This window comes from Pavona decussata, unplaced genomic scaffold, assembly GCF_977016875.1.
Source record: "Pavona decussata unplaced genomic scaffold, jaPavDecu1.1 SCAFFOLD_91, whole genome shotgun sequence".
Classification (NCBI taxonomy): Eukaryota; Metazoa; Cnidaria; class Anthozoa; order Scleractinia; family Agariciidae; genus Pavona; species Pavona decussata.
The window spans coordinates 2,758,140-2,782,500 of NW_028145508.1; the positions used below are offsets into that span (position 1 = coordinate 2,758,140).

The following is a 24,361-nucleotide window of genomic DNA, read 5'->3' on the forward strand; positions in this document are numbered from 1 at the left end:
GGAACCGGAAGAAGGAAGTTGGTGTAAAATTTCGGACGCACGGAAGTCGACAAAAATCACTACCCTACACTCCCAAAGTGTTATTTTGCAGTATAACCGCTGGTAGGCGCAGAACATGAAATAATATTGACAAAGAACAGGAGGTCATTGGATATATCGAATTCCCTCCGTCGGTCCTTCGTAGGATTTAGGCTTCTTTTAGTGTGCGAAGGAGACGGACGACAAATTTTTGGCCTTCTTTCCTTGAAGAGAGGGGTTAGGATGTCTTCGGTGTTAAGATGGGGTTCGAGAAAAGGCAAATCGCAAGGTGAAAATGAGTTTTGTCGTAGTTTCGAACCAAGCGACTTCGCATTGAATTTTAGTTCAGTGTCTGTTTGATTGAAGAACACTTGGGTGCCTGGACTAATATTTACCTTCGTTTTGTAGAACCTTCAACGGAGAAGAAATGGTTGCATTCAACCGATGCGTTACAGGATGGATCTGTCGTGTATTCTGTTAAAGTAAGTCTTATGTTTTTTTCGAGAAGTGCTAATCCTTCACCTCCACAACGGAATTTCCAATAAATCAATTCCCAGAGGCCTACTTTGGCTGGCGGTTTTTCTGTCTTCGACCACAAATGGATAAGCTTCAGCCAATATAGCAAGGGCATTTTATTGAATATCTTGTGCCGTCCTGTCTTGCTCCAAGACGGACGATGTGCTTGGTTGGTCATTGACGAAAGCATGTGGTTTGTACGTTCGTAGGATTGTAAATATTTGACCCCTATTTGTTCTTTGGGCAAAAAGCGCCACGAGGAAAACGATTGTAGATCCAATTTCCTGTCACAAAAATTAACAGTGGTTACCATCTTTACATGTAAAGGAAGCTTCGACTCTAAAATAACGGCTTTTGGGCTTTCCTACAGCCATCAAACGTTATATAAGCTTAGTTCTCACAACCCATTAACTTCCAAAGTAAGCAAGCTTATCAACAGTTCTAGCAGTGAAAATAAACCACGCAGTAACGAGCTTACAGTGAAATTGTCTTGCAAACGAAATAGCCACATTCATGGCTTCAAGTGTTTTAATCTCTGGATAAATCAAAACGCTAGAGGCACTATTCTTTATGCACTTGAATTCAATTCCATCAGTTGAGCAATATTTATTCGTGAACTCGTTAATTTCAAGATGATTAGCGAAAACAGAATTTAACGATTTAGCGCCGAATTGAAATTAACGTATTTTCGCCAGGAAGTACCTCGCGCATTGTTTTTGTATAACTATTTTACACTCGTGTATGTAGTAACATGAAAACATTGTTAAACATAATCAACGAAATAATTCTATTGTAAGCTTTCAATTTTATTGTTCTTTTGTCTGTACTCTTAGAAGAAGTTGTTATTTGCTCTAGGATCTATGACCATCTGTAAAATTTGGGAAGATGTCATTTGGTAGACAGCTTGTTATGAGGAAGTACTCGGCATTTACTTTCACGTTTAATGACCGCAGCTACAGAATTTTCCCATCAAGAAGGCAAATGCTTGCTATAATTATCTGTTGTTTTGATTTTAATATTAATTTTTTGTTTGTCGTATAGCTCCTAGGTTCTACAGAAGTCGCTCAGGCGAAAGGCACTGACATTGTGAGGGAGGCCATCAAGAAAGTTAGGGTAAGAAGTAAAGATACCGGTAATTAAAAAAAAAAAAATACTCTTGTTGATCACATCACATTAGGCATAAATATCCTCAGGTTGTGTAAAATATAATTTTATGTATCTTTAATGGCTATTTTAATTTTACAACCAGTACAGTCAACTCCCTTTATTGCGGACACCCTGGGGGCCGCAAGTTAGTGTCCTTAATAGTGAGAGTCCGTAATAGCGGAAATTTATTTCAGTCAAACGCCTGTAGTTTATTTCTGCCGGGGATTTAGTTGCTGTCCGTATTAACGGAGTGTCCGCAAGGCGGGAGTTGACTGCATATGTCAATGGTGATGTCTTTTTTATTTTTGGGTAATTTGACATAGCAGTAAGTTTAGTATAGAAGATTCATCATCAACAGTACACACATGCTTCTGGAATTTATAAACAAATGATATTAAAATGACAAAGAAAAGGAAATTAATGGTAATCGTGAAAAAATTAAGCAGTTCCTGTCAAGTGGTTCAAATGTGAATTTTAGAAGGTAATCTGCTTTTTTGTAGTTTGCAAATCACATCAAAAAGAGTGAGACTGGTGTGAAAGCAAGTAAGCTGAGGAAAGTTGACCTCAAGATTTCCATTGACAACATAAAAGTTGAAGATGCAAAAACTAAGGTACAGGTTAAAGTTATATCTTACATCAGAACTGTTGCTCTTTGTAAATAATTTTTGCAGGTGGCGTGAGATCCTGCAGAAAATATTAATTAATTCCAGCGAAATCATAACCTGTGTCATGTAGTGTGAACAGGCTTGCCAGGTGCACTTAGATGGTGTAAGTGCTGTCTGAACGCACCGAGGAAGCCTGTTCACAGGATAGCAAAACTAAATTATTTTAAATTTTTCTGTCTATATTTAAACAGTTTTAAACAACAGGGCTGCAAATAACTAACTGGCAGGCGCCGGTCACGTTGTCCGGTCAAACATGTTTTTGCTCGGACACTACCCGTTTTTGGCCGGTCAAATTTTAACAGTCGTAACTCTTGGAATAGTGAACCCAGATTGCACAGTAATCCTTTTATAACTAAAAAAAACAAAAACAACTGAATCCAAGTCGGTTTGGCAATAAAAATATTAAAAGTTACATGTAATAATTTAACTAATCTTTACTGCGAAGCAGCCTCGCATGATTTCAGTACGTAGAACGGTTACGCAAGATACGACCGCAATTGTCCGTTTTACTGTACATCTGGCAAAATCACTTATAATTAAATATTACACTTTGGCAATCACCACATCATTTCTACAACTGAACTTTAAGTAAAATGTGCAGAATATATGAAAGCTGAAAGGTTCAATCGGTCTCTTAATTAATTTGAAAAAAGAAGCTAACTGAAACGTAATCATAAACAAGAAACACTTAACTTTAATTCATATCGTCTTAGGGTTTCGAAATTCGGCAGCACTGTATGTAATTGTATTAAATGCATGGCGTCCAATTGGCTCGCTGACTTTCTTCCATTTAGAATCCCTTTAAGACGACCTTATTCTTCCACTTTTTGCGTTATACGCTCCATTTTTGAGTTGCATCGAGTGATGAAATCACCAGAAAGCTTAGTAACCAAGCACGTTTTGCAGGTTGTGCCGGAAATAACATATGGTTTGTTCGCTTTTCCCACTTTGCGACAAATACTACGTGGAGAATTCTTGGTGCCACGAGATTATTCTTCGTGAGGGTGCTTTCCGATCATTCAACCAATCAAACAAACAGTCAATCACTTTATTTAAGAGTCAATCATGGTATCTAGCCAAAGGTAAAACCCTCTACTAATTAACGGAAGACACGATGATTTGCGGTCGCGACAGGACTTGATGACATCGTGGAAATTTGCGACTACCGGGAATTTCTCGACCACTAATTTGTTTAGTTTTATATTGTTTTTTTTTTTCTTTCGGAAACATAAATGTTGTCCCTCGTGATTATCAAATAGTTAAAAATTAAAATTTCTCTGAACGAGTCGGTAAAGGACCGGACAAGATGTCCGGCAATCCAAGGATTTGTCCGGTCAATACCCAATTTTGACCGGACATTGTCCGTTGACCGGCCGTTATTTGCAGCCCTGAAACAAGCAGACTGTCTTTATTCCTACTCTGCACTTTTTGTATTGAAAATATTAATAGTGGAATGTCACTTCCAGTCACCCGATTGATATGAGTGACTTTATCATACTGCACTTTATTTTTGGCTTGAAGATAAACTACTGCTGCCATTTCGTTATGTAAGACCTCCATTGATCTATTCAACCCATAATACAGCTCTAGAGATGTTTGTGGGTCATTATTGGCTGGGCTATTGGCATTCTTGGCTTAGGGAGACTGTATTTTATTTAGAAACATCAGAAGCAATGCTATGGGTTTGAAATGATGACTATATAATAGACCATTTTCATGATGGCATCGTTTCATTACAACTACCAGAATTCATTTTGTTTTCCTTTTCAAATTCAAATTTTGTAATCCCAGTGGACAGCAAAGAACAATAACTCTAATTAGCATGAGAAAACAAAAACCAGAAGGATTCTGGTAGTTGTAGTAAAATGACGCCATAGTAAAAATGTCCTATTTGTTGGCATTTTGATCAGGTGCCACCTTAGATTATTCTTTTAGATGTTGTACCTTCATAAAATTCTAATATACATGGATGTATACAGGTGTTTGTCACTTGTTCCGACTTACAACTCCGACTCTGACTCTCTCGCCAGTGAAAACCAGCCTTTAAAGGGCCCTAGTCAGCCACACCTTTGTTTTTGAGAGTTTGGCTATTATATTTTATTCGGAGCGTGTCGAAATCAATGACATCACTGTGAAACTACTAATTTAAAAGATAATGAAACATTTTCAGGAACACAACCTACAGTAAAGCAATAAGATTTCTCCTCACAAACAATATCAATGATTTCAATGGCATCGAAAATGACGGAGGCTGACTAGGGTCCTTTAAGGTGTTAAGCCACTAGGTTGTCTTTTGTGAATATACAATGTAAAGCAGGGCTTCGTTTTCAGAATTTCACTGTAGCTTAGATTTATGTGCCGTTAATTTCTCTTCAAAGACAGCCTCTAGACACCCTCTTTGTCGCCCTTAGGTGGAATACACACAAGCAACAAAATTGGTTTACAGCTGTTTTCAATGTTACTGTACATGCATAGTGACTATCTTTCGACATGCCATGTAACCAGGGTTAAGTCTTAAATGTAAGCGCGACTGATTTATTTTATGGTTGACCTCAAATTTAGGTAACAAAGGCAGGTTTATTAATTTGTATTCTGGCTGATGTGGGGGAAATATCAAGATGTTAATTTAGGATCAATAAATCAATGATTTTGAAATTTAACCCCTTGCAAACAAAACAGCCAAATTATACCAGAAGTTACTGGGAACAGAACGGATTGAAAGTGGTCAAATAGTTTGAATTTTCTTGAGCACCCTGTAAAATTACCTGGTTTACACATTTATCAGTCATTTTAAGTTAGTAGTTGTACTTAATTTGCCCTTTCTCTTATGAAACGGGGGGGATGCTTGTTGGAAATTTTGAATTAAACCCCTAAAGGAGACCAATCTGGGCATGGCCCAAACTTTTGTTCACCCTTAAAAGAGACTATTTTAAAACACAGACAAACAAAAATACAGTAACTTTTCGCGTGCAACCCTAAACGAGACCTTCATGGCTAAATATAATGGTGTTTTTTCCAGAACACCCTAAGTGAGACCAAAATCTGAAATTTACACCCCTAAGCAAGACGACAAGCATCCCCACCCATTTCATATGAAAGTAAACCCTCCCCCGGTTAATTTGTTCTTTCTTTTGGCAAAAACTGGAAGGTTTTCCAGCTTGATAGTTAAAGCGGTTTTTCAGCTGTTTTTCTAACATGTTGACAGATGGTGTGTGGAAAGATGGTCGTTATTCTCTGCTATGCACGTACAACACTGAAAGGGGTTATAAGTTAGAGCTATTTGTAATCAATATTATGATTTTTGTTTCTATAGGAGCAAATTTATTCATATCCTCTTCATCGCATATCGTACTGTGCAGATGACAAGCGAGACAAGAAGCTGTTTGCATTTATCGCAAAGGATACAGGAATGCCTCAACATAACTGCTACGTGTTTGAATGTGAGAAAATGGTATGAAATACCCTAAATGTCATGTTTGAAACTTTGAAATATTTTTAATGTACATGGTGTGGGTTTAATGTGTTTCTAGTGAAGTTTTCAGATTATTTTGGCAATGAATCTGAAACAAAAAAGAATAATTCTATATTTTTAGAGAATGATGTATCATTCTAGAAAGTGACACAGGCAAACTCGGAAAAAGAAATTCCAAGTGCTCCTATCAGGAGTTGAACCTAGGACCTGCCGATTACTAGTTCGGACGTTCTACGACTGAGCTACAGGTGGCTAGTGGGAGCTAAGGCCATTAAACTAGGTTCATTGGACAAACATCCTGCATACTGCTATGATTGGAATGTCAATGAGTGTCATGCAGGGGGTGTATGTGCATTTAATATCGGTAATGTGCATATGTGCATCCGAACTAGTAATCGGAAGGTCTTAGGTTTGACTCCTGATAGGAGCACTCGGAATTTCTTTTTCCGAGTTTGCCTGTGTCATTACTGAGTAATACATCATTCTCAAATTGTTAACCAGGCTCAAAATATTACATCGTATTTCCTTTCTTTGTGCATATTCAGATTATTTTGGGAATGAATCTGAAACATAAAAGAATAATTATAATAATATTTTATTTAGTATACAATTACACCACAGGTAGTGCAAGCTCATGTCAGGAGAGAGTGGGGAATAATAATTTATAATGTGACCTTTAAGTACAAGCAGTATCGACTCACAAGTGGTCATTGAGATTTTGTGCGCTTTACAAGACTTTGTTTAGGGAATGAAATAATTATTGTAGATACCAAATGTAAAATAAGAGCTATATTTCAACAATCATTTAATGGTAAAATGAATAAAACTAACTCATCTGTGGCATATTCTGAGTTCTGTATTTTACTTTCAAATTAAGGCAGAAGAGCTGACTTTGACAGTGGGGCAGGCATTTGACCTGGCTTACCGGCGGTTTCTTGAAAGGAAATCTGCCAATCCAGAGTCAAAGAAGAAACTAACTGAAATGGAAGAGAAAATCAAAATGGCTGAAGAAGAGAAGGAAGCCCTGCGGCAAAAGATTGCCCAGTTAGAAGTGGCCGCTCAGGGTGCACGACCCAGTAACGGCAGCAGTGAGGTACATGTGTAATGTGGTGTAACTAGGGGCACCCAATAGTTTAGTTTGGTGGATATCTGTTTGGAAGGACTTACCATAATTGCCTTGGAAAATTTGGAGTTAGTTGAAAAGAAGATCTAAAGTGTTCTTTGGCAAAATGACAACTCAAAATTTCTTAAACATTCGAAAACTAATTCCTTTAGTTTTTTGGGGGCAAATGGGTCGTTAAAAATGCGAAATAAGGTTCAGCTAGCATTTTGGTAAAGCCAGCAACAGTTTGTAAATTCAAGGAATAAGACTCCCTTTCCTAAACTTTTCTGCAAACTTAAATTTTCAGCTTAGGCATCTAAACAGATCAAATTGTATTTAGCTCACGTGTACAAACATGCCTTAACAAGGACACAAAACGATCTGGGAACATAGGATTTAACATCTTAAGTATTTCGCTGAAATGGTTGCATTGGGTTTCCCTGTGTAACCCACAAATTGAAATTCCCATGAATAATGAACAGCTAAATATTATTATGTCTGCAGGGCCAACAGTTGATCCTGCAGACCCTTAAAATTATAAACACATGTATTTATTTTCAAAATTTTGTACTCTGTGGTTTGCCTGCAAGCAGAGATCAATCATTTTGATCTTTCTGTTTGTCTATGAAGATCAAAGTGATCTCTGCTTGCAGATGCTCTGCGATAAGCATAGTGTTTATTTTTGAGAAAACCATTACCTTGCATCTAGCATTTTAGTCAGTTTCCTTTGACTTGATTGTGAACTTCAAGGAGCAGTAAGATATTTCAATCTTTAATATTTCAGAACTACATAACTGTAGAATTAGCACCCTTTCCCTTTTACCAAAACCGATGACAGGTCAACACTGAGATCTGAGATCTGAGATCCAATCTCTCTGCTATAAACTTTCACATCTAAACTCAGTTGCAGCTTTAGAATTGTAACAACAAAACGTTTGAACAGATAGTAAAATAGAAATTCATTTGGACCACCTCATTATTTTAGACCAACCAAACCCAACCTGATCAAAATGAACTTGATCTCTTTGGGGGTTTTGGAGGATTTGCTGCGACACCATCTCCAGCGTCGCAAGAGTCCATCCCTCAGGAGATGAGCTTTGATCCCTTTGCGGAGATTTCTATGCAGCCTCCAGCTACAAATCCACCAGAGACGGATGAAGCAGCTGTTCCAACATCACCTGACTTCAATGAGTTCTCACCCCAACCCTTGGTTGCACCTGTGCCCAGGCCGACGCCCAAGGGAGTTGTACCCCAAGCTCTTCCCCCTCCACCCACAAAACAGAGTGTAAAAGCAGCAAATCGAATGAAACAAGGTTCTACAAGTCTTCCGTTGGTGACATCACCAACAACGCCGACCTCCCCGATGTCGCCAACCTCGGAACCTTCACCTTCAGATGGTAATTGTGATTGATTGATCATAGTTAATGTATAATGATGTAATTAATAATTTAAATTAATAATTAATCAATTATGTTGTCAAATGATCATTGATGTAATAAATAGGCTATTAATGAGTAAGTTTTTCAGAGAACAAAAGTCAAACTTTCCTCTGTTGTTAGGTTAATTTTTTTTTACACATTTCTGAAAAGATATACCATTTTTAGGTAAAACAGAAGTAATATAATAAACCTATTTGCATGTTTTACAAAATAATTTGTTAAATGTACTAACTTAACAACTAGTACCTTGGAATCCCTGTCAAATGAAATGCAAAAAAAGTGTTATGAAGTGAAAAAAATAATTAAAAGATGTTTTTGCTGTGAGCTTAGCAACATTGGAGAGAAAGCGTGACAAAAATTCAGGCTTGAATGGGACGTGAAGAGATGACCTTGTGATATCGGTGGAACACTCTTGACTAACGATCTGCATTCATCCGAACATATTTTTATTTGCAGTAATCTTACAATGCAATAGACCCTTCTCCAAAATGGTGGCAACAGATTTGAATGAATTAAAATTGAACTGAATGAAAAACTGATACCAGCATTGGAAAGAGCACCTTTACTTTAGTAACCTTACAAAGTTTCAGCATATTAGGTGTTATATCAGCTTAGGAAATGTAAGATGAAATTTGACAAATTTACAGACGTTTGTGTGACTGGGGGCATATGTCATACCCCCAGTCATACAAATGTCTGTAAATTTTTTATTTTTCAACTAACATTTTCTCAGCTGATATTACACCTGATATACTGAAACTTTGCAGGGTTACTTATATAAGTAAAAGTGCTCTTTCTAGTACTGGTATATGTTTTTAATTTTAACTTGTTTGAATTTTCGGCTGCCATTTTGGAGAAGGGTCTATACCCTAAAATACTGAATTGTGTCCTTTCTCGTCATTTTGTTTGGTTAACTGTATTTTTTCTCTCTTTCTCCAAGGTGCATCAGACCTGTTACAGCTTGCTGGGAGTACACCATACAGAAATGGAAACCCTTTCGCTAGTGACATTAACAGCACAGAAAACATTGCAGAACACATGTTTGATCCCTTTGCTTCAAAAACAGCAGAGATAAATCAAAACACTATTCAGGTTGGTTTGTCACCTTCAGACTATTTCATTTATTAGAGTAATGTAAATACAACCCAATGGAAACAGATTAAACTGTACACAACACAATGCTTTAATAAAATATGGTCGCCATACATGTTTCAATCTCCCTCTTCATGTAGCCCTACCCCAATTATTCACTGCATGATTATGACACGTGACAACAAACAAAAACAACAAAAACAAATCTTTATTAGTATCAATCTACAAGTGTTCAATCACGAATGCCGTTCTCTGATTGGCTACGCCACTCGCTATCTATTCTGTGATAGATAGTGAGTAGTGGTTTTCAACAAAATGGCGGCCACTTCTTCGTGTTTTCAAATTGTCTGCGATGAGGATACAGATAATTGAACGAGTAGTAGATTTATACGTAAACAATTAGATTATTCGCTCTCAATTTCTATGGCGCGATAACTAATTCGGGCTGCGCCCCCTTATCAGCTATCACGCGATAGAAATCTTGAGCTCATAATCTAATTTTTTATTATATTACAAAGCAAGTAAATTAATACAAAAATACTTCCACCTGCAAGTAGTATTTCTTCTGTGTAGGTCACTTGCGTTACCAGGAAAGTAATATTGATAAACGCTATTTCTTGTTTATTTAGAATTTTGCTAAATATTAAATACCCAACAAAGTTGCTGACATTTTTTTTTTGTATTTTATTACAAAGAAGTTTCTTACATGATAACGAGCCTCTGCGCCAAAATTGGGCTTATTTGGAGCAATTTGATTTTAAGGTATAAAAAACACAAACATCTGTCTTGCCCAATTAGTACTGGTAAGTTGGGAGTATAGAATTGTTGGAAAATAGAAAACTACAATCAAATGTTTCTACAAGGAACACTGTCAGGTTTAAAAAATAAAGGCTGTTTTGTTGGAGTTTGGGAACTTTGGAAAGTCTTCCATGGCCCATACATGTATGTCAGAAAAGCTGAGATCTTTGAGTTGAAGTCAGATAGGTGGGAAAGCAGCAGAGGGGAGGGGATGGCCTGGAGTGGGATGGGGTGGGGAAAGACCTAGCATCCATGGCTTCAGAGGTGGGTGCAGGGGTCTATCTGTGGCAAGGAAGTTAACTGAATAAGACTATTAAGACCATGTTTAAGGTAGCTCTTATACAGTACATTATACAAGTGCTCTCTTGAGTGTATAAAATAAAAAAAATTAATAAATAAATCAGTTCATTAAATAAACACCAATGAAATACCAGGTGAGCTTTCACACCAAAACATGATAATTTCACATGTGAAAATAATATGTTATCTTCACACGTGAAAAGATCACCATTGCTATGGTTACATAATAAATTGTTCCTTTTGCAATGATTTGGTATTTCATTGATGTTTATATGTTATTAATAAACAGAACATTACATGGCCTCTTGGAGATACGAAATTTCTCTTCTTGTTTTGAAAAATATTTCACTTGTTCAATGCGCTTACTCATGAAATATTTTTCAACGCTCGAAGAGAAATTTTGTCTCTCTGCATGGTAATGTCATATCCTTTACTTGTTAAGTGTCAAATGCATTTAGCACAGAGCACTAATTGGGGACACTATCTAGATCAAATTGGAATTTAGAAATGTTGGTTTTTGAGGAGAGAGGAAAACCGGAGTAACTCTCGGAGCAAGTATGAGAACCAACAACAAACTCAACCCATATATGACGCAGAGTCTGGGAATCAAACTCTGGCCAAATTGGTCGGAGGTGATTGCTCCCACCACTGCACCGTCCCTGCTCCCCGCAGCTAATTAAAATCTTGTTTTTTTATTCATTTCTTGATTTTTCTTTCACAGGCTGGGTTTTAGAATCTGGTAATTTTATCATAGAAGACAAAAGAAAGACAGGTATGCAATGGAATGCCGCCATTTTTTAAACTTTTTTCTTCTTGGAGTACTTAAGACCAGTAATTAAAAGAGCCGATAAATCTGTGGAATAGTAATTCGACTAAACAAAGAAGTTCAGTGTCATCACCAAGCTGTATGCCATGTATGTATTGTACTTCTAAGCAGACAATCAGCCATGTTCCCAGCCATAGCCTCTCATTAACACACACCTGTCGTAAGAAGGGGTTTGTATGTAGGCTGAAAGGTGCCCTTGTATGGGAGGTTTTACTGTGTGTGTGTGCAGACCATATCTTCAAGAGTTACCCTTCTCTGTAGCCTAGGCACCAAAGTTCCTTATGCTGTCATGGAGCAAAGTGGAGAAATTTAAACCTGATTATCCACTATCTTAGACAATATTGGCTCAAAATGAACTTCGTTGGAGGGACTATATACCTTTTAGCACAGGACTGAAGTTTTCCAGATTAGAAGTAGTATTAGACTAAATGAACACCTGAATAAAGTTACTTGTTTGTTCATTTCCCTACACAGCATATTTTACTGACTTTGTATGCTTTCTGGACAATAAAATATTAGCAGGCACCATGATGTTATTCGCTGTTGATACAGTCTATGTAATTTTGTCTAGTAGATCCAATGGTTAGCATCCAACTGCAATCAGATGTTCTCTCAATGGACTGTTTAAACAAGCATTCACTTCAACATACAATTGGAATGGAGGCAGGGAATGATGTAAAGTGATTAAGGTTGTTGATCACTACGATATGGTACTCCTGTCTGAAAAAAAATAAATTAATGCAGTATGTTGAGAATTGGTGGGGGGGGGGGGGGACGATTTCATTAGTGAACATAGCTTTAATGAAGTAATAAACTATAAATAGCAGTAGTTGATTTTTAAAAATTAGTTACCATTTTTATGGTATTGTAAATCATTATTTTTTTGTTATACTCATTGACCTTATGCAAAAATTCTGACATTAATTTTTAATATTCTTTTGTTTTCATTCAAATTAGCCTCACTAGCCTCGTTCAAGGTAATATTCTTTGATTTTTGAACTCAAGAACGAGGTTAGTAAGGCTAATATGAATGCAAACAAAAGAATATTAAAATGTCAGCCATTTTTGTATAGGCTTTATATTCGTACATGAATCTATTGTCAGTAGTAATAAAGTTTAAAATACAAGTTGAAAAGTATTGTCAGTAGAAAGGTAAGCATGCCATCTCCCTTTATGGTAATCTTTTTTATTTCAACAACTCTTAAATAACTTTGTTTTAATGTGTTTTAAGATCTGCTTTTCCCAAATAGTTATAAGCCGGCCAAAATATCCCTGTATTAGTAGGCGCTGCCCATAGGAAACCCAAGTTTCTCCGATGCCGGGAATGTGTGCGCAGTAACAAAAGGAGGCCATGCTATTTTTAGTAACACATTGAAAATCCAAAAGACACTATTCAGTTGAATTCGTTATTCCAGCCAAGATATAATATACATGTATCAGAATGCAAAGAAATTATCCACAGATATTTTTGCTGGCAGAGGACCAAAATAAAAATGGGTTCAAATTTGAAAACGTTGGGCCGACGTTTTCAATTTTCGCTGTAACACACTAAAAATATGTTGTACTATATTTAGGTTCAACCTTTCGTCTCAGGAGAATCACTATTAATATTTCTTTAAAGTAGCGATTTAGAAATTAATTAACACAGTGTTCAAAGTTTAAATTTAGTGAATTTTTGCCCAAAATCATGAAATCTCCCATGATACTGCCCCTTTAAGATGGTAAGATGGTAGGGCAGCTGAAAAGCAAAATATGAAAATTAAATGTGTGTATTTTATTTTCGTGTTTGCTTTCTGACTTGAGCCTTTCACCTGCCCTATTATTTGAGAGACTGGAACAGGCAAACCATTTGAGAGAATTGCTAGTTTTTCCTTGAACCTGGCCGGTGTCAGAGCACTCCAGTTCTAAGATAATGTGAAAACTAAGGGATTTTTTATTTACAGGGTGGTTCAAATGTCGAGCTTGTTCAGTCTTATAATAATCATCCATATAACTTCTGTTTGAGTGACATACTTCTGTTTGTTGATGTTTAGAATTGTCTCCAGTTTTCAATTTGTTTTTAACTCATGATTGAAGTGATATCACTTAATAAGTAATGTTATAATTAAGTTGAGCCCAGGTTAATATAAATAAACAAGTCAGAGAGTTTACTACATTTCAAATTCTTGCCCACTTTTGGGCTGGAACTCTTCTGTACTCAAAGCTACTTTAATTACCTGCTTTCCAAGAGTTTTGAAGAGTTAAAAAAAGTTATCTTTAGAATGGATGGAAGTTTAACTCATTAAAGGGAACCTCCACTCTCACAACAAATTGAGGGGTAAGCGTTGGAAATAGTGTCTAAATTCCAAATATTTGTCTAAAACGTAGAAATGACATTCAAGTTTGTTAAAAATTAGATATGATTATCGACAACTTTCGCTTTTAAAATTCCTGGGTGGCAGCCATTTTGAATTTGATGACGTGTAATGGTTGCCGCTATTGTTATTCAGCAGAAGTTCTTTTGTGTAAAACAAATTGAGCAACCTTATTACGTCATGAAATCCAAGATGGCGGCGCGCGGGAAATTTAAAAGCGAAAATAGCCGATGATCAAATTACGTTTTTTCCGACACTGAAATATTATTTCCATGATTTCCAATGAAATTTCAAAGAAAATTGTATTTTCAATAATGTAACGTTAACATGTTTCGAGAGTGGAGGTTTCCTTTAAGAGTTAGAGCTCTAGTCAACCCTCTTGACAAACCAAATAATGTAAAATATTTATTATTTTAATACACCATAATACCATTTTGAACTAAAAAAATTAGATATAGCTATTCAATTAACTTTGTCGGATATTAAAGCCTCAGGCTTATGCGAAAACACTGAAAAGGTAGAAGTATAGGTAGCTTTAAACCTTTCTTGCCCAAGAGTGTCATATGGCACAAGACGCATTAATGAGCTCAGTATTTGGTCAATTTGTGTGAAATTTGCACAACCAAAAGATCTTTGATTGAAGGCATAAACTCATGCCCCCCTCCTATATGAGACTTGATTTACCACCCCTCAAACTTTTGGATTTTTTTTCCTTTGTACATTAAGGGTCCAGTTGATATCCTACAACAAGCAATACACTGAGAGCTGTACATTAAGCTATAGTTTAGGGGGATACTGAGTATGTACAACGAATAAGAAAATTTTCAATGTTTTTTTTCTTTTGTTTTGGACTTTTCTTACTCTAATATGTGACCTCTTCCATCTCTGTTGGTCTGATTTATAGCACACCCCAGTAAATACCTTTTAAATGGTATAGCACATGTGGTCTCCCAGTTCATAGTTAGCGATTTAGAAAAATTCGACATTTCCCTCGGTCGGGAAAGGGTTAAACCTTCCCAATTCAGTTGTAATTTTGTGACGATCGTGAAATTTCGACCGCATTTGTGAAGATTTAAAGCTATCTATACTACCTTTTGGTGTTGTTGCCTAAGCTTGAGGCAATATTCTAGTAATAATTGAAATAGCTGTATACAACGTAGAGATTTGTAGTAGAAATTACAGTGGTTAATGACTTTTTATTAAAATTAAACTGTTTAGTCTCAAAATAATATTACAGTCGACTCCCGATACCTCGAACCTTCAAGGGAAATTGAAAAAGGTTCGAGTTACCGAGGGTAAAATTATATAGCAAATGACCTGAAAGGAAAGGAAAATTGATTCTACTTAGCGCGAGTTAGCGAGGGTTCGAGTTATTGGGAGTTGACTGTAATAGCAAAGTGGAGTAGAAATGGTCCATATAACAGTTTTAAAGTTCTTGTAATTGTTTCAGTTTACCATTTGGAATGTCATTCTTGCCAAACAAGACTTGGTATTAATAGTGAGTTTCAAACTTATATGGAGCTTACTTGTGCATACTGATGCACTTAGAGGGGTATCAGTCAAGATTAAAATGAAATTTCTTATAATGATGTATGGCAAAGCTGTTTAAAGTCATTGATATTTTTATTAATAAACACATTCAATAGCTAGAAGCTGTCCAATTTGTGTCTCTTTGTATCCTGATATTTCGGAAGCTAAAGTTAACATTAGAGAGATTAAATTATCCACCCTTTCACAACTGGGGCCAGATTTAACAGCCTCACACAGGATTCTGGAAAAAAAAGCACCAATATTTTCACTCCACACGTTTTGCACTTTATTTCCATTTTCATACAGTTACATTGTTTCAAGTTTAAGGTGGCGAGGAAACCACAGGGCTTTTAAATAACGGGCTTCCTCTATTATGTATATTAACAAATTCCATGTTCAAAGAATGCTTGAGCCTACAGAATTAATTTTATTTCAAATCAATTTTCTTTTTCAAAACTTAAAATAAATAAGCTTTTCCAAAATCTTACCAACCAACTTACTGAAACAAAGTAATAAATTATGGTCCTGTATCACAAAGACAATTAACATATCATTTTACCCCCCATTGAACAACTGACTGATTTTTAGGAATGGGGTAGGGGTGGAGGTGGTTAACAGAGAGGGGGGGGGGGGGTAATTAAAAAATTTAATTTCGAAATGGTGAGCATGTTAGAGACGTTTAGCCACTCCAGAGATTTGAAATATTAATATTTGCTCCAAATCAGCTCTCTTTCAGCTTGCTGACTGGATAATAATATGGGTATTGTGTTTGCAACATTGTCCTGAATCATTTTTTATCTTTAGAAAGGGTTAAATTTAGAGACTTTTCATAGAGTTCTTTCAATTTAAATAACTTACTGATTAAATACTTGCAGAAATTTGGCCACTTTTCAGCCAAACAAGCTTAAAACTGTATCAAGGTTCACATTTGAAGATTGCCATTAAATAACTGAAGAGTTCAGTGGAAAAAGGGCATAAGTGATCAACATGTTTTGATAAATCCCCAGTTCCCTTAATGCTGGGAAAAACAGTGGAACAATGCAAGCAAAACTGCATTCAAAGGTGTGCACAATGCTGTGTGCGCAGCAAAGAAACTGTTACACACATGCTAGGCACAACTGGAGTGGACATGTCATAATTTTGTCACAAGGAATGCCACATGCAATGTTGCAAGTTGTTCAGGGTTCATACTCTTGGGCTTTTAAAAATCCATGACTTTCTGACTTTTGAAGTTTTCCATGTAAAAGCATACTAATTTACAAATAATATGTCAAAATGTGCAGTGTTTCTTGGTTCCTTTTTGTTTTTTGAAATTTGTACATCTTCCTTTTTTATTCCCTAAAAGAATTATAGTTTCTTAGTGATTTTTCTCCAGAAACATCATTTTCAATGACTTCCCATTACCCACAATAAGAATCCATAACTTTCCAGGCCTGGAAAACAAAATTACAAAATTCTATGACTTTCCAGGTTTTCCATGACCCGCACAAACCCTGTTGTTCAGGCAATACTGCACACAATGGAACACCCCCACAATGTGTTAATTCCGGCCTTTAGAGTGATGGACACTTTTCAACAAGAAGCAAAACACACAAATACAAAACTAATGCCTGCTGCCCAGAATCTTGACACAGTATACACACATACATAGTACAATCATTTTTTTGTACCACTCATGAACTAAATCCTACCAACCTTTCATTAAGATTAACTGTTCTTGTTCCTTTGTCTTTGTTCAGACTCAAAATGTAAGATGCTGGTGTAAAAATGTCACCACAGACACATTTACAAGATGCCTTACCGCAGGAATGCCATATTTCAATTTCAGTGAAGATTTAATTGTACAGCTTCTCCTTATTCATCAAACTAAATTTTACAATAACTGTCAAAATTCCCACACACAGAAAAGACTAAAAATGACCAGCTATAACACGCATGCTTTCTCAAAGGAAAATTAAGCAAATTTTGCCCATACTTTTTCCATGTCATTGTAAAAAAAAAAAACAAATTGACGGCAGTTTTCTATGGGCTATACTCTTATAGACCAAAGAATGACGCCATAGAATGTTTAAAAGTTTGCAGTAAAACACTTAAGTTTTGAACATTTTGACGTCATTTTCCATAGGAAACTGTCAACGATTTGTTAAAACTTGAACACAATATACATGTAAACTGGCCCCAAGATTCCATGCAACAGGCGTTAACAGACATTCCGGTGGTAAACATAAGCTTTTCATGTTCTGCTCCTTACATAATTCTAATTACACTACTCTAATGTGAATCAAACATCTTAATTCATAAGTACGGTAGCTACATTATTTTACTATCTTGTTGATTCATCGCTTGTTATGGCACTGTCAGTTTTTGCTGGAGCACTCTTGTTATCTGCATCTCCTGTTTCTTTATTGTCCATGTCTCTAAACCTTTTCAAATCAGAAATAACATTCTCTAAAGTTCCTACTCTTTTTCTTTGGAAACGTTCTGAAAATTAAGAAAAGTATTTGCACAAACATGAGCACAATATTACAACGTGGACTTAAACAGCAAGTTATTTAAACAGAGTCTAACTTAGGCCGTGGCTTAACACAATCAGTGGGCCTCCAAATCTGTTTGGAAGTGTTTTATTTTAAGTAGATAAATAGTTTTCTAGTCTAGGATGCAAGCCTTTATGTTACCGTCAGCAGTAGACAATACATGTTTAGATATGATTGTTGGCAAAATTGAAAATGGCTTAGAACCTGGTTTTGTTAAACATTGTCAAAACTGTCTTTTAATAACTGACCAAAAATGTTTAATTCCTTTTTAGATTTGATGGTTTTGAATTTTCAGTTTTGCCCAGAATTGAAAGCTGAATTAAAAAGTTGCTATAAAATTAATTTTACTAACAATATTTATTTGCCCTTGAAGCCAAAATCCTTGTTGCATTTGCTAATTTTTATTTCTATGCTATTTTTGTCAGTTTTGTTATTACAAATTTGGCAAGAGTAACAAGGATTTTGTCTTTAACAGTAAAAAAATATTATGAACAAAAATTGCAAATATAGCAAATTTTAATAATATCAACTGTTGAATTTACATCTAGCTAATATTGTATTTTTTTGCCTTGGTTTAGCCTTTGTCTACCTTGTACTAGTACCTAAAGGTAATTTATTAAAGGAACACCAAACTAGACAAACCAAAACTGGGCTGATGCTCTGCTGTTGAATTCAAGGTAACATCCAAGATAAAGGTTTAAAGTTGGTAAAAAGGGGGCTAAAAACTGAGATCTCAAAAACTTAAAAAGTTTAAAAAGAACTCTGTCAACGAAAGAATGGAGTTCCCAAAGGCATATGTGCTGCTCTTAAGATTTCTTGGGAGCTGAAATATGAAGCAGTGATTTTGAATTTCAGATTCATTGTCCCCCAAAGAAGAACCAGAGATATGGTTCGAAAATTGGGGAAACTTTTTAAGTTTTTCAGATCAGTTTTAAGCCCCCTTTTTACCAATTTTAATCATGAACACTGATCGCCAAAAGAGCAACGTGCAAGAATCAGGTTTAAAATTAATAGGAGGAAACAGGGATGTCGCTAAGATCCGGCCACTGGCGAATTTCACCACCTGAAAGAGATCTTGTCACTGGCTGAAATTTATACAGAACACAAATACTCGAGGATAAGTTTAATGGTACAGAGTCCAAAAGAGCCGGCTGGGTTTATTAATGAGCCTGCTGAGATTTTTCTTAGCTATATCTAATATCCCTGAGGAAATACGATGCACTAGATAATAATTATTTATATTCCTTAATGATATAAACTGATTGCAAACCAAACCTGTTTTGGGGATTTTTCTTGTTATGTGTGAAGTTTCATCAGTGGATTCTTCTGTGTAATCAAAGGCTGATGGTTCAGGTGTTCTAAAAAAAATTAATAAGAAAATATTATAAAAAAGAAATATCTAAAAGGCTACTGTGAGCATTACTGGTCCTTGTTATCTCATGAATTTTGTTCCATTGGACAGTATACTGCTAACACTTTAATGGTGTGATATATATAATGAGGTGGAGGTTAAACTAATGAAAAATTCTAACTGCAGTCAGGAATGGACATAGTACAATCTTAAATGTGACGGACTTTGACTTGAAAAAAAGGTAAAACACAACATTTATCAAAAACTTATAAAAGACATTTTGGCCAAAAATCTTTGGCTTTCATCAGTTTAGAAAGACAAATAAGAGAACGCCTATTTAAAGGTTCACAGCTTGCACGAGCTACACCGACAACATGTAACAAACGATCATTGTGCAAGACAACAAATTATGTGAGTGAGTTATAAGGTGGAGGTTGGCATGTGAGAGTTTCATTGGGATGATCAAGGCTTCAGTGGTAGAGGCTTCATTGGAAAATATATTGTCAAGTTGTTTCCCCAGACAAAAAACTTCCCTCCAAATTGTCTTTATCCACCCAGGTGTAAAATTAATGTTGCTATGTCACTATGTCATTTTCTGATCAGGACAGATATCACCTCTCTTGCGGATATAAAATGTCACCATTATTTTCTAAATTAAACAAATGTCACTGTCATTTCCTGTTTCTCCTGTAGAGTTCTAAATCCTCTACAATTGAGCTTCCCTAACACAACATAACCGAGGGTTATAAGATTGTCACTAGTTTTTTTGACAGTATAAAGCTATGAATTTTTCTTTACATTAGAGCACTAAGTATTTCAAAAATAACAATTTATTGTTTGTTTATTTTTTTCAGTAAGTGTGTCTTTGGAAAGATTCCCAGAGAAACGCCGGACATTACAAAGACAAATTCAACTGTTCATATTATTCTTGGAAATACTGGTCATGGGTGACGTAGACTGACTGTAATTTAATTGGTGCTATCTTAGATCTACTTGTTCCCAGGATTATACAAAGTGAAAATGTGCCTTGAGGCAAAAGATATCTGAAACTCAAACATTCAATTCATCACATAAGATGTCATATAAGATGACAAAAAAAAAAAAAATGAAATTAAACATTAAAGAGTAGTTACATGCTACCTTTAGAATGATTTTACTTAACCCATGAAATAGGTAGTACAGGATACTATGCGCTATTGTGCACTAATTCCATTGTCTTTTTTTGTTTACTTGTAGCTATTTGGTACTAGTTGTTATTCTCTGTTTCACGGTTCAAGTAAAATCACTCTATACTGTGAAACATCCATTCTAAATTTAATTTAATTAATAAGCCACTACATGGAATTATGGAATGGAGACATCATTGTTTAGTCACAACTCAAGTGCAAAGGAGGATTTTTAAGGGCAAGCAAACAGTTACCGGGTATCTGGTTGCCCAGCAATTGGCATTGGGACAGCCTGGAATTGTTTTCAATTTTGAGCGCCAACATGGAGGATGTTTGGTGTCATGCCATCCTAACAGCAGATCTAATTGAACATTTTTACAAGGGCTAACTTATGGTTCAGAACTTCTGATGTATGCTTACCCAAATATACAAACATTACAGGGAATCTGGAGAATTTGATAGTTGATGTTAACCCAAGCCAAAAGCAAAGGTCAACACGAATACTGATTCTTCAAGCTTTCTGGAAAATATTTGCTGTATTAAGCTTAAGCTTTTATATTAATGAAATTAAGGTTAACAAGCTTAAAAAAATTAAAGTCAACTCAAGCTTAAATATATTAAGCTTATGTCATGGTTCAAATTTAATTTTTTTTTGGTTTAAAAATTTTCAAATCACTTTGATTTTTATTTCCCTTTTTCTCAGATTATGGTTATGAATACTGCACAAAGGAAAATAAAAATTAAACTGTTTTGAAATATTTTAAACCAAACAAACAAATCAATAAATAAACAAAATTAAACCACAACATAACACTCACTTGTCTTTCTCGATGCTTAATTTTGAAGCTGAGTTCACTTCCTTTACAGGGATCTCTTTGCTGGAACTAGTATTTCTTTTTTCAGCTCTATCATCATCTCTTGGACTCTCTTCTTCCTTAAATACCACACAAGATTGCACGATATTCTCCTTTACACCGCGCCTGCATTCCTCAACTTTTAGTTCAATGAAACCCTTCTTCTCGATCTCGCTGTAAAGAACTAATACTTTTAAAGGAATTTCCCGTTTTTCTTCCTCCAGATCTTCTCCTTCTTTAGCGCAAACTTGCTCGTCGTCACTGCTTGGGACATTCCACTCATTTACGTCTGTTTCATCCATATTAGATTAAAAATGTTCACAAGCTTGACGACGCTGGAAAGCCCGCCATTTTGTTGGTGTTTGCTCACAATCATTGACTTCATGTAAGACATAACAGAGAGTACATTACCAGGAGCGCAGTTATCCTCGCTTGCCGTACAAAAACTTGAGCGGAATGAAAGAAAACCAGGGATCATCCCTGCTGGCTGCTGGCTACGTGACTAGAATTTTACTTCCATTCATGATATTCTGGTCTCCCTCGCAGCCGTTTTTGTGTCGTCACGCAACACCACTAAAGAGGAGCGTTGCGTGACGACACTAAACGGCTGCGCCTTAGAGCTAGAGACTATATACACGTCATTTTCTTAAAATAATCTTAGTTTTTAACCAGTCTGCGATTAGTTTAATTACTTTGTATTTTCTTTTGTACGCTGGTCCTAGAATCAAACCACTAAATTTTGAAAATAGCAATAAAAGGATTTGCGTGACCACTTCTTAACTTTTTTTTGTCGAAGTGTTCAAACACTTTGATTTTTGGACCATTTAACTTGTCTTCACTGTGTTTTGATTCAGCAAAATTACTCCATAGTAGACCATAGTAGATTGTACGTTTTTGTTCCCTGTCTATAGAGATGAATTCATTTTAAACTTATGAACCAGGGTATGGTCGAATTCAATAACAGACATAGCTTCTCAAACCAGCGCCTCTATCTGTATTTATTTCACCCATTTTGAAATCACTGGTGATCCTTGCATTCTAATTGGCTATCAACTCTTGATTTTTTTACGAATCGCACTATTTTTTGCTCTAAATCACATCCTTTTTTTAGCCTATCAAAATGAAAATGAATGAATAAATAAATAAAGAAAATAATTATTAATATTGACAAAAAAACTGTGTGATTTCAAAATGGGTGTAATAAGCTCTTAAATCATACTTGCGCTGCGCGCTTGTTCGATTTTGAAATCACGCGTATGATCCCAATAAAACACTGCTGCTCGTGTTTTAAACATTACCTAGCCGTTTCGAGCCGCAATGAGAAAACAAGATTGAAGTCCTAAAACTACTTTGAAACAACACAGTAATTTACTTCAAGACAAGTGGAAATCTACTGTAGTTATTAATTCCCAAAGTCAACCTTGTCCCAAGTAGAATTTATTGTTAGAATTCCTTTTCACGCGAAAAGGTATGACGTATATGATATACGTATAATAATTTCATTGCCATTGCTCTCCTTGAACTGTGGGCGTTTCCATTCTCAAAATAAATCCACTCGGGAAAGGGTTGACATCAAGGCTTACTTTGAGAAACAAAGGCTCCGGATCATGATCATGGGTTTCTGTTCAAAGTCAATTATTTGTTAGGTAACATTATGGTATGAAGAATTTAAAAAAATGCAGGCCGTATGTTTCTAGGCTCCCTAGATCCCTCGCAGAGGCTCTTTTGGTTCGTCACGCAATCTGGAGAGGAAAGATTGCGTGACGAGCCAAAAGAACGTCTGCGAGGGAGGTTATGTGTTTCATGCATTTGAAAATTTTCATAAACAATGAGCTCGGCCTCGTACCCGTCCACCCCAGTATTCGTAACGTTGTAGCTTGATAGCACAATGACAGCGTCAACGTACAATAACCCCCTCCTGAGCTCCTCCCCTAGAAAAACAAGATCAACACATAGCCCTCTTCTATCCCCTCCCCCATGGAATGATGTCCGCCAGGGCTCATCTAACATGCACCTATCATCAGTCAGAGGGGGGGACCCCGGGCAAGGGAGGAAACTTTGTAAAGTTCCCTCGCGTTAAGTGCTTATTTTCCTCGCTTGAAAGGGGACAGAACAATCTAAGTTAAGAAATTGCCTCTCCTAGAGAGTCGTCACAGAAAAACTTGTGAACTTAAAAGCTGGGCCTTAGCTCTGTGGTCGGCATCGTTTTCGTATACCACGTCTCACATATAGCTGTTTCCACAAAGGTTGCTCAAAAAAAAAAAAAAAAAGCGTAAAAGCGTACGCGACAATGCCGGAAGGTAGTCTGGGTAAAACCCAATAATTTCAATAAAAGCTCAGAATCCATACAGCGAAGACTTGAGATGACGGCCAATATGGATTCGGGGTTTTTATTGTCGAAATTTATTGTGTATTTCCCAGAATACCTATCGGTATTGTCGCGTACGCTTTTACGGACAACCTTTGTCGAAACAGCTGTATATCACACTGAACAGCAATGGATCATTGGATGGATTTGCATGGCAATACCGGAGCTTACAGAATCCGCCATTGTCGAGTTCCTTGGAGAACGCGGCACAATATGAGCCCAGTCCAGTTTGCCCTTCATTTACAACGACTACAACATGGTTTTTCGTTTTACAAAGGCCCCTATACTTTCTCCACAGGGTTTAAAGGCACGAGAAAACAAACCTCCATCACCCCCCCCCCCCCTCTCATTGCTGGGCAAATTATCAATCAAATCTCCCTCTTCCCCGGGGTCTCCCCACCAAGGGGATAGCCGATGATGAGTACATTATCGCATAGACAAGTAATTGGGTTTGCCTTGGTTTTGCTTCCCCTCGCTCTGTGATTGGTAAGTAAAACTCGCGCCTTTTCCTCAACCAAGCCATTAGCAATCTTGATAATTTGGTTTTTGTAAAGAAATTCAAGAGCTTTTTCGAGCCCTTCGTTAGAAGCAGAAGCAACCATCACTTGCTTGCACTCAAATGGAAAGTCCCCTTTCTGGGGAATAATGACATCACGCTGATTTAAATTTATATCTACTTCAGTCGTTCAATTTTGTCCTCGCGACTCAGAACAGAGAAATTCAGCTGTTGGGAGGGTTGTAGGATCGTTTTAGTGCACCTATATCGAGAGATGGGTGTTAATTAATGCAATCGGAAAGCAACTCAAAAGAAAATTAAATTCGATTCGAAG

General features: G+C 36.3%; 2 protein-coding genes across 3 annotated transcripts; one reads left to right on the forward strand and one right to left on the reverse strand.

The window, feature by feature from the left end:
* Positions 1-108: 108 nt before the first annotated feature.
* Positions 109-15,380, forward strand: LOC146474214 (PTB domain-containing engulfment adapter protein 1-like). Of its 2 annotated transcripts, none has more exons than XM_085117508.1 (10): positions 109-307; positions 427-500; positions 1,576-1,647; positions 2,181-2,291; positions 5,659-5,796; positions 6,695-6,910; positions 7,905-8,316; positions 9,308-9,450; positions 11,270-11,320; positions 11,946-15,380. In XM_085117508.1, the coding sequence occupies exons 1-9, from the start codon at positions 262-264 to the stop codon at positions 11,279-11,281; spliced, it is 1,224 nt and encodes a 407-aa protein (XP_084973634.1). In that variant the 5' UTR covers positions 109-261; the 3' UTR covers positions 11,282-11,320; positions 11,946-15,380. The 2 variants fall into 2 exon arrangements, with proteins under 2 accessions (XP_084973634.1, XP_084973635.1); XM_085117509.1 differs by having other exon boundaries at positions 114-307; positions 11,949-15,380.
* On the reverse strand, positions 14,970-21,522 carry LOC146474215 (uncharacterized). The gene is made up of 3 exons (XM_085117517.1): positions 21,128-21,522; positions 19,068-19,150; positions 14,970-17,739 (listed from the first exon to the last, which is right to left on the reverse strand). The coding sequence occupies exons 1-3, from the start codon at positions 21,463-21,465 to the stop codon at positions 17,582-17,584; spliced, it is 579 nt and encodes a 192-aa protein (XP_084973643.1). The 5' UTR covers positions 21,466-21,522; the 3' UTR covers positions 14,970-17,581.
* Positions 21,523-24,361: the final 2,839 nt, after the last annotated feature.

Coding starts and splice junctions, on each gene's coding strand:
- LOC146474214 (XM_085117508.1), top strand. CDS start 262: ATGTCTTCGGTGTTAAGATGGGGTTCGAGAAAAGGCAAATCGCAAG. Junction 1,648..2,180: donor AGGCCATCAAGAAAGTTAGG/GTAAGAAGTAAA, acceptor GCTTTTTTGTAG/TTTGCAAATCACATCAAAAA. Junction 5,797..6,694: donor TGTTTGAATGTGAGAAAATG/GTATGAAATACC, acceptor TTTCAAATTAAG/GCAGAAGAGCTGACTTTGAC.
- LOC146474215 (XM_085117517.1), bottom strand. CDS start 21,465: ATGGATGAAACAGACGTAAATGAGTGGAATGTCCCAAGCAGTGACGAC. Junction 19,151..21,127: donor TTAAGCATCGAGAAAGACAA/GTGAGTGTTATG, acceptor AATTTTTTTTAG/AACACCTGAACCATCAGCCT. Junction 17,740..19,067: donor AAGAAAAATCCCCAAAACAG/GTTTGGTTTGCA, acceptor CTTAATTTTCAG/AACGTTTCCAAAGAAAAAGA.